Source organism: Leucopleurus acutus (assembly GCF_964270905.1).
Source record: "Leucopleurus acutus genome assembly, chromosome: 16".
NCBI lineage: Eukaryota > Metazoa > Chordata > Mammalia > Artiodactyla > Delphinidae > Leucopleurus > Leucopleurus acutus.
Window position 1 is genome coordinate 987,507 of NC_139158.1, and position 9,741 is coordinate 997,247.

Sequence of the window (9,741 nt, forward strand, 5' to 3'; positions counted from 1 at the left end):
CCGGCGCTGGGCTCCAGGGAGGTTGTTAAAGGGTTCCTGCCTCCAGGCCGCCCAGCTGCTCTGGGGGCCGCCACCCTGCGGCGTGGACCACTAGGGCCATTTCACAGGTGAGAACACCGAGGCCAGAGCATGTGGGTGAGACAGCCGGCCTCCGTGGCCACCCCTGGCCCCACGCAGTGCGGCCTGGAATCGGGAACCGGGTTTTCGTCGGAGATGGAGAGGTGGCCCGCGGTCCCCTTGGAGCACCCATGCTTCCCCGTCAGCAGGGCCAGGCCCTCTGACCTGCTCTGAGGCTCTGTCCCACCTGCAGGTGTGTCGTCCTCACTGCTTGACTTTATGTCGGAAGCGCCTGGCCACGGGCAGAGGGGCCTGTGGGGCTGGGACCGGTGGGCACGCAGCCCCTCTTGCCAGCCCCGTGACCGCAGGCAAGTGGTTCCACCTCTCTGGGCCTCGGCCACCCGCCCGGGGCCGCCGTGAGGACCGCGCGTGTGACAGTGCTGGCCCGGTCCCTGGCACACGGCGGGTGCTCCCAGAGCGCCAGGCCCGCCTGAGAGCACCCCAGGACCGCACGCTGTGTCGGGGTCTCCAGAAGGCGGCCCTGGCCCACATGCCCTCTGGGTACACAGCCTTGTGCACCTCAGGCCCCAAAGCAGGGCCCCTCGGGCAGCACCGCCTCCCCTGGCTCACCGCAGGGCCTCTGCCCCACAGCCTCCAGAAAACCTCCCTCCTGGGTCAGCGGGTCTCTGGGGGCCCCGTGGCCACTCGCAAACCAGCTGTCAGACGTGGGGGCCCGAGCTGGGCCTGCCAGCCGCAGAGGGCGCGGTAAGGCAGATGGGGGGCCTCCCAGCTGGCGGCAGGGAGGAGGCCGGCCTATCTTATCAGGCAGCGGGGCTGGGCCCTGGGAGAGGCCGCTGGCCTTGAGTCCCGTGCCCCAGGCCCAGGGAACAGGGGGACAGGGGTGACCCCACTCTGCCCTGGAAACCGTACGCTGGTTCCTGCCCTGCTCAGTCTCTCTGAGACCCTCGGTGCCTTGCCCTCTCTCCCTGGGTGACGTGGGAGCCGGCGGCCGGGAGGTGTGGGAGGTCGTGGCTGGGTGGTGCCCAGGCCCTCCTGCTGCAGCGCTGCCAGCTCTGCACGCCTGCCCGCGGGCGCCCCACCCGGCACCTCTCCCCGGCTCCCGCCTCACCCCACTGAGCGCCCCAGACACACTGACGGACCAAGGCTCACAACCCGCTGCCGCCCCTCCCCACGCGGGGCCCGGCGTCCAGGGCCCACCCTCACTCCCCCGTCCTGTTCCGCCTCCTGGGCCCCAGGCCCCCGGGCCCCAGCCCCCTCCTCGAGCAGGGCTGGCACGGGGCCTTGAACTGGGGAAGCCAAGGCTCCGGACCGCACGGCCGTGCGCACGGCGGGGCAGGCCATCCCGGCTCTAGTCTGAGCTCGTTGCCTGCCTGCTCTGAGCTGCTACTGTGGCCCGCAGCCCCAGAGTGGACGGGGACCCTCCCCGCTGCACCCACACTTCGCACGATGGGTCTCATCTGTCCGCCTCGCTGTGGTCCATTCATTAGAGCACTGACCCTGCAGGAACACAGGCCACTAGAGTCACTAGAAAACCCAGGCTGTTTATGCATAAATAAGTGCAGTTCACTGGGAAGCCGGAGCCCTCCACCCGTGGCCCCAGCCCCTCCCAGACGCCCAGCAGCCACACCGGCCCTTCCTCCACGGGGCCACCCCGCCTCCTGCACTCAGCGTGGAGCCCTCCTGCCTGTAAGGCCCGCAGCTCCGGGCTGCCCAGCCCTGCCCGGGAGCTGTCCATCCAGGGAGGCCACCCGAACCGATGGCCAGGTGAGCCCGGCAGGTCCCTGGGCTTCTCAGGTAGGCTCAGGTGCCCTCTTCTGAGGCCGAGGGCCCACCAGGCGATGGTGCGGCCCCGGGGCGCCTGGCAGGGCTACCAAGCAACCTGCTCCACTGGCCAGAGGTGGGATGGGCAGTGGGCTCCACGGGCCTAGCAGGAGGCTCCTAGGAGAGGCCTGACCTTTGGCAAGACGGTCAGTGGGTGAGGGGCCCTGTCCTTTCCCAGCGGCCTGGAGGCGGCTGCTGACCCCGGGGCCCCTACAGCTCCTCCGCGGGGATCAGCATCCTCTTCTCCATGTTGCGGCTCTTCCTGCCCCTGCTGGAGCCAACATCTATGCCAGGGTGGGTGCTGGGCAAGGGGTCCCTGCCCTGGCCGGGTCCCGGGGCCTCGTGTGTGGCCTGCTGCGTGTACTGCTGGTAGGCGGGCGAGAAGTTGTGGATGGCGTCCTGCACGATGTCCTGCGGGCTCACGGTCTCCTTGAGGCCGCTGGAGATGCTCTGCATGGGCGCCGTGGGGGCTGGCGACAGGCAGTGGGTGGGCTGGGGTGCTCCCTGCGCCCCATCATCTTCCCCCGTGCACCCGGACCCCAGGACCTGACCCTGTTCCCCACCAGCCTCGGGGCTGCCCGGGCCAGGGCTCCTGCATCTCCAGGCCCTGGCTTTGGCCAGCAGAGGGTGACTCCTAGGACCCCAGAATCCCAGCCCAACTTCTCCACCCCAGCCCAGCACTGGGGCTGTCCCAGCCCAGACCCCCTGCCAGAGGTGGCAGAGAGAGACCGCCGTGAGCTGGCCCCCATCCTCTCTCCGCCCTGGTGTGAACCCTTCACACCCTCGGCCACTCCAGGCTGAGTGGTCCAGGCTCAGGCCACCCCTACCCAAACGGGCCATTCTTTAGGGACACCAGCACCAGCCAGCCCTTGGCCTCTCTGGTCAGGCTGGTCCAGGCACCTGGGTATGGTTGCCGGAGCCCCCAGGCTCAGGCGCTGTGCCAACCCCCTATCACCGAGGGACCCTTGGGGGCCCAAACATCAGGTCCAGCCCATCTCACTCAGCGTTCAGCCCGCCTGCCCGCCGGCCTGCCTGGGCTCTTCCCCTGGACCACGTGCCGGTGAGGCACCTGTCTGGAGCTTGGGTCCTCCGTGGGGCCATCTCCCTGCCCATCAAGTCGACATTCCCAGGGCCCGTGGGCAAGACGGGGGACAGAGACATGGCGCTGGGGGGCCCGGGGCTGGCGGGGCCCCGGCTACCTGGCGAGCGCTCCTTCTTCTCCGAGTACACCTGGCAGGTGAAGGCGTAGCGCAGGGCGATGGAGGCAAAGAGCATCTCGATACAGATGATGAGGTTCTGGTAGCCGGCGGCTACCGTGCCGGCCCGCACACTGCTCCCATCGATGATCTGGGCCTCAGGGATGACCCCACACCGCTCCAGGATGGCCAGCAGCATCCCTGGGGGACGGTGATGGCCACTCAGGTGCCTGCCCCAGACAGGAGACTGGACTGCAGCCACCCCCAGCCAGGAGTCCCCCTGAGGCCGGCCTCATGGGCTTGGCGGCGGTCTGCCGGGTCTGAGGTCCAGAGGGGCTGGGAGCCTCCAAAGCCGGGGCCGTGGCACAGCGGACGTCCAAGAACTCCCCGAGCGCCTGTCCTGACCTCTCCCTGGCCCCACCCCTCACCGTCCCCTGAGAAGTGGGGTCTGGCGGTGCCCAGAGCCTGGCCCAGGGCCCGCTGAAGACAAGGCTCCACCGCCCCCTGCATGGCCTCTTCCCCACACATTGGGCCAGACCTGCCGGGTGGGGAGCCCACCATCTCCCCCGTGCCGGGGGCTTGGTGGCCTCCCACTGAGAGGGCCGCCTGCTGACCCGGCTACAGCTGGGGCATCTCTCTGGGCTCCAGCCCCTGCCTCAGGAGCCCCACCCACCCTGCCAGAAAGAGAGGAAGATGACGGCCTTGATGGTGAGGAACTTGAGGACAGGCTCAAAGGGCCGCAGGAGCTCCCTGGTGGCGAAGTAGAAGAGGAACAGGGCGTAGAGGGCCAGGCTCACGGAGGCGTTGTAGATGAGGGTGACGTAGAGGTAACCGCTGTGGATGCTGGGGGCCAGAGCCGGGGCCGGTGGTGAGGGTGGGCCCGCACCCCCATGCCCTCCTCACCCTGCCAGCTGTGCCATTGGCCCGGGCCCCCAGCCTGGGCACCGGCAGTGGCTCAGACCTGGACCCTCCCTCCAGGGCCTGCAGATGGCACCCTAGGGGAGCGGCAGAGGAGCTGGTTGCAGGGAGTCGTCTCCAGGTCCTGCCCCCTTCCAGGCAGGAGCCCTGCTGCTCCTCTACCCTCCCAGGCACGGGAACGGCCCCCACGTCGTGGACCCACCATCGTGCGTGGGCGCTTCGTGTGCATGTCAGCTGTATGAGCATGTGCACATGCTCATTGTGTGTTCCCATGTGAGAGCACGTGTGTCTGCACATGTGCATGTGTGTGAGGGTGAGTGCGCCTGCGCACACCTGAGCATGCGTGCGCATGCGCGTGAGGAGTTCGTGTGGACCCAGGGCAGGGGCACGGGCCAGCGCAGAGCTTGGCTCTCTGGGCCCGAGTGCCCTTAAACCCACGCTCGCCCTCCAGTGGCCCTGCTGTGGGGTAGCGCCGGGGAAGGAGCCCATCGCTGCCTGGGCCGCGAAGCCCCGGAGCCCCCAGGGCATGTGTGACAAGGGTCTGTTTGCCACGGCCTTGCCCCCGGCCCTTTCCCAGGAGGAGGAGGGGGAGGGGATTTGGCCCCTGCTGAGCCCTCTGCTGAGCCCTGCCTGCCTCCCCTGTGCCCCCCAGGCCGGGCCCGCCCACCCCTCCCTGCCTGCGCGCCAGCCTGGCCTCACTTGAAGTCCCCGTCGTGGTATTTGCCGAACGCCTGCAGGATGATGGTGACCAAGGCCATGATGGGCTTCACAATGCAGAACTGCAGTGTGGCCTGCGGGTGGGGGAGGAGAGTTAGGGGCGGGGGAGGGGCCGAGGGACCCAGCACACTGGGCGGTAAGGGGCAGTCAGGGGGCGGCTGGGAAGGGCCGGGCACTCACCTGCTTACAGAAGCGCAGGAACCCGATGGAGTAGGACATGCCCCGAAGGCAGCAGGTGCCGTAGAAGCAGCTGGGCCTGGGGTGAGGGAGTCCCTGAGGTGTGCTCCTGGAGGACACACCCCAGACAGGCCTGGCTGCCCCCCCTGGGCGTGGGGGTGCCCGGCGGGCTCTGGGGAGATGCTCACCGGATGGGTTTTCCCCGAATCTCAGCCATGATGCCACTCTCACCCCCCAGGTACTGGAAACAGAGGCTCAGGAAGCTGTAAATGACAAAGGCTGCAGGACAGGGGTGTCGGCAGTGAGCCCGGGCGGTCCACGAGGGCACCCGGCCTGCACGAAGGCTCCCTGGCCGCTCAGAACTCCTTGGCGCCCATTGCCCAGAAGACAGCTGGGGTTCAGCTCGCGCAGCAGGACCCACTCCTCACGGGGGCTCCCGGCCAGGTTCTGGGACCACATGCCATCCCTGGTGGGGGTGGGGCCTGCAGCAGTCACGGCAGCTCTGACGCCCCCCACCCCACCTAGGGCCGTTCCATTCCACCCCCAGGCTCTGGGCAGGCCCAGCTGCAGTCTCGCCCCCAGCTCGGGAGCCTGGGAGTCTTGTATCGTGAGCACCACTAATCCCGACCGTCCTGCAGGGGCCTCACTAAGCCAGACTCAGGCCTGGAGGGTGGGGTGCCCCGGGGCAGGTGGGGGGAGTGCAGGCGCCTGGGAGCCCCTCACTCGGCTCGCCCTGCCAGCCCAGCTTGGGGCCGCTCTGGGGCCCGGGGAGCTAGCTGTGCTCACCTTCGTAGCAATCCCGCACGGAGTCAAAGTAGACGTAGTGCTGGTGGCCCCCCAGGAGGAGAAGGCTGAGCCAGGAGTCGAAGGCGTAGATGGGGACGATGAAGAGCAGGCGGATGATGTAGCGCTGCTCGTCGGGGACGGTGTAGGAGCGCAGGTGCAGGTAGATCTGGGGGGGAGTAAGGCAGGCCTGGGGACACGGCCCACCCGCCACCCAAGCGGGAGGAAGCAAAGCGGACCTCCCTGGGCCCTGCCCTTAGCGGACACTCTGCACTGGGAACATGCATTCACTTACGTGCCCATTCATTCATTCATTCATTCAACGAGAATTTCCCCAGGGGCAGGGGATGGGCGGCAGTCACGGCCCCCTCGTGGGCATGACTGGTCTGGAGAGCAGTTTGGCATTTTGACACGGAGGCATTCAAAGGGCTGATACCCTTGGACCCTTCCTAGGGATTTATCCCACGGAACAGATTTATTCAGAAACAAAAGTAGGATTTGCGTTCAAGGACGTTCATGGTAGGGACGCACACGAGGCTGAGCACGGCGGTGGGGCCCGTGACCGGGATGCAGCCCCGAGTCGCCAGCGTGGGGAGACGCTCCGACAGAACGCAATCGGTCACATCAGGATGACAAACTGAGCAGGACGCAGGTGTGTGAAAAAGCAGGGTAAAAATGAAGGGAGAGACATCCCTGGACAAAAGGACAAGAGGGGTGGTTCTCATGCCCATCTGCATACCTTCTTAGATGGCCCACATTTTCTACGAGGACCAAGGAGAGCAGTGACAGGGCCTTTGGAAGGAAGAGGCCCCGGGGAGCCAGCCAAACAGGTAGCTGGCTGTAGTCCCAAGCAACTCTGGGAGGCTTCCCGGAAGAGGTGCCATGAGAGGAGGTGGAGAGAGGGCAGGCAGAGGGCAGGCTGTGTGCAGAGACCCAGCTTCTCAGGGCCCAGCACGGGGAGTGGCGGGGGCAGCCTGGCGTCAGTCAGGCTCCTTATCAGCCACTCCCTCCCCAGCTGGTGCGGCGGGAGGGCACGGCCTGAGCGGCTATCAGGAGATGGACTTCTGCTCCTGGGCTGGCACTGCCTGGCTGAGGGCCTTGGCAAGCCGCTGTTCTCTCTGTCCTTGGTTCCCCGTCTTTAAAGTGAGGGTCCAGTCTCTCTGCCCCATTGAGCTCTGGATGGGTGGGGAGGGTGGGACTCCTCCATGGGAGTGCGGGTGGGGGCGGGGAGGAGGGTGGGACCTGGGAAGCACCACCCACGGGGTCTCCATCAGCACTGTCCAGGCCGTGGGGCCCCAGGACGCCGGGCTCCAAACACACGTGCCCAGCTGGCACCCAGGATTACAAAAGGTCAGGGCAGGAGACAGAAGACCAAGCCAAGGCCCAGACTGTGGCTGGAACTGGCCCGGACCCAGGGCATTGGGTGCCCTTCCCCCTTACTGCTCCTTGTCCCACAAATCACAGCCGACACCAGACCTAAAGCCATTCTGCCACCAGGGAGGAAGGCATGGCTTCCCTGCAGAGGCAAATGCACCACCCTCCTGTCCGGTCTACCTGTCCAGATGCTCCAGGGCAGCTTGGTAAGACTCAGGGCAAATGCTGCCTCCTCCAGGAAGGCCTCCCGGATGGTCCCAACCTCTTCCGGCCGCTCTCAGCTGCACCCGGCCCACTAATACATTTGCCGTGTCCCCCTTTTATTCTGGTTATTTGAGGCCACACCTGGACATGCACCACACAGCAGGCAGCTCTCACTGAGAGGGTACCACCCAGCCTCGGAGGCCTCTGGCCACCTGCTTCCCTGCTAGCCAGTCTCCTGGCTCACCCCTCCAACCCCGTCCCTATGGCAATGCCAGCCAAGTCATGCCAGCAGCTCTGCTCTCAGCTCCCCGCAACGACAGCCTCCCCTGGCTCCAGCACCCCCGGGCTGAAAGCCAAACTCCCACATGATGCCGGAGGCCCCTCCTACAGGTCCCGGGTGCCTCCAGCCCAGGCAGCCCTCTCCCTCCCAGCTCTGCTCGTGTCTCTCTGGCGCAGTCCTGGGCTCCAGAGACCCTCCGCTGCCTGAGATGCTCGGGATCCCTCTGCCCAGCCCTGCACTCGGGCACCACCTCCTGTCACCCGCCCCCTGGCTCTCGCTGCCAGGCCTGGCACTGCTGCATCTCCCCAGCTCTGGGCCCCTCCAGCCAAGCTCTGACCCTGCTTCCACCCCCAGAGCCTGGCCTCACTCCTTACAGAGCCATGTCCCAGCCTCACCAGCCTTCCCGGGGATGCCGCACCTCTGGAGGGGAAGGACCTTTCTGCTCTGGGCTACGTGAGCCTAGGAAAGACCCCGGCCTCTCCCAGCCTCAGTCTTCTCATCCGTGAAAGGGGACAGTACTGCTGACCTCAGTGAACAGGCTGAGGGGCCGACGAAATGCCCCGGGGGAAGGGCCCAGCACCTGGCTGGAGCTCTTCCCTCTGCCTGGAAGAGGCCGCCCACCTTCGGGCCCAGATCTCTCCCTCCCCTGCCCCCTCCCCTGGCCCGATGCTGCCTCCGCGAGCCCCTGGGCGCTGCTCCTCTGGCCCGAAGGCCTCTGAGGTCTGCACCCAGGCCATTGCGCTCGTGGACCCGCAGGCCCACTAGGGCCGGCCAGGGCCAGGCTGAGCTGTGGCTCACGGAGAGTGGTTCCCAAGGGAGCGCGCAGGGGAGGGCTCACCTGGTGGCCGGTAAGCACCAGGGCGGTCCACACAAAGACGCCCGAGATGCCGCGGGCCAGCGCCGTGGTGAGGAAGAGCTGGGAGGCGCCCTGGGAGCTGTTCCCCACGCGGTCCACCTGCAGCCCGGTGGGCACGGCCAGCGGGGCACTGGACTGCGGCCCGGTTGCCCACATCAGGGGGTCTCCCAGGAGCCCTGAGGCATTAGTCATCTGCAGAGGCGAGGGAGGACACAGACGGGGGAGGAGGGAAGGCAAAGGTGCACGCAGACGCCGGAAGCAGCCCCGGTGCCTGTGGGGGGAGAGACTGGGCAGGGACGGCGAGGCTGTGCTGAGCGGGCATGCTGGGCTCGGCCACCGTCCCTCCCGGGGGAGTTCCGGTCCGACCCTCCTGCCCTCTTGCCTGGGCTCTGGGCAGCCCTCTGTGTGCAGAGACCCAGGTCCAAGGCCCGGGCCTGGGCGCCCTCTTCCCTGGGGTCAGCCACCTGGGTGCAGACACCAGCTGCCTGACTGTGTCCCGGGGCGATCGGTCCCCACCTCTGGTGTCGCGGGCTTGCGGGGAGCCTGCTTTTCAGGGGCCAAAGACATCTGAGAAAGTCGGGGGGCCCCTGGTGCCCTGCCTACCAGGGGTGGAGTCCGGGAAGCAGGCCAGACGGGGTGGGGAGGCGCCCTGCACCCACCGGGCCTGCCTGAGCGTCTGGTGCCCAGCTTGGCCAGGGCCCCCGGCCACCCCAAGCCCGCTTGCTAGCCCTGGGCGCCCTGTTCCTCAGCTGCTCGTAACCCACCGGGGTGCCGGGCGCCTCCCCCCTCCCTCCAGACCTGGTCACAGGGTCCGGCACCTACCTCTCAGGCAGGAAGCTCCTGGGCCAGTCCTGGGAGGCCCAGCCTCCAGGGAAGACTGGCTGGTCATTTGTGTGGCCACATGGCCCCCACGGGCGGCCCCCCGCGGGGCTGGGACCAGGCTGCCTTCCGGAGGCTGGGCCAGGCCTGGGGACAGGCGGCCGGCACTCCACTCCCGGCGGCCCACCCGAGCCTCCGAGCCTCCGGCTGCGGGGAGGTGCTGGGCGGAGGGGAGGAGTGGAGGGCTGTCCCCTCCCCCTTTGACACTCTATCCCTCCCCCGGCTGTTTGCTCAAGGCAGCTGGCTCCCAGGAACCTGCCTGCGCCAGGTGCCCTCACCTGCCTGCGCCAGAAGGCCAGGCAGCTGCTGCCCGGGCCTGAGCTGGGGGAGGGGTCTGTGTGCGTAATGGGTACGGGCTTCCAGCTGGGGTGATGAAAGTTCTGGAAGGAGACAGAGGTGGCAGTTGCATGACATCGAGGGTATATTAAGTGCCCCTTTAAAACGGGTAAATTTATCAT

General features: G+C 67.4%; 1 protein-coding gene across 2 annotated transcripts; it reads right to left on the reverse strand.

Annotated features, from left to right (window-relative positions):
* Positions 1-1,747: 1,747 nt before the first annotated feature.
* TMEM184A (transmembrane protein 184A) lies at positions 1,748-9,333 on the reverse strand. 2 transcript variants are annotated; one of them, XM_082856911.1, is made up of 9 exons: positions 9,227-9,333; positions 8,387-8,596; positions 5,694-5,859; positions 5,096-5,186; positions 4,911-4,986; positions 4,713-4,804; positions 3,769-3,938; positions 3,099-3,296; positions 1,748-2,369 (listed from the first exon to the last, which is right to left on the reverse strand). In XM_082856911.1, exons 2-9 carry the CDS (start codon positions 8,594-8,596, stop codon positions 2,110-2,112), a joined length of 1,263 nt encoding a protein of 420 aa, XP_082713037.1. In that variant the 5' UTR covers positions 9,227-9,333; the 3' UTR covers positions 1,748-2,109. The 2 variants fall into 2 exon arrangements, with proteins under 2 accessions (XP_082713037.1, XP_082713036.1); XM_082856910.1 differs by having other exon boundaries at positions 8,387-8,675.
* Positions 9,334-9,741: the final 408 nt, after the last annotated feature.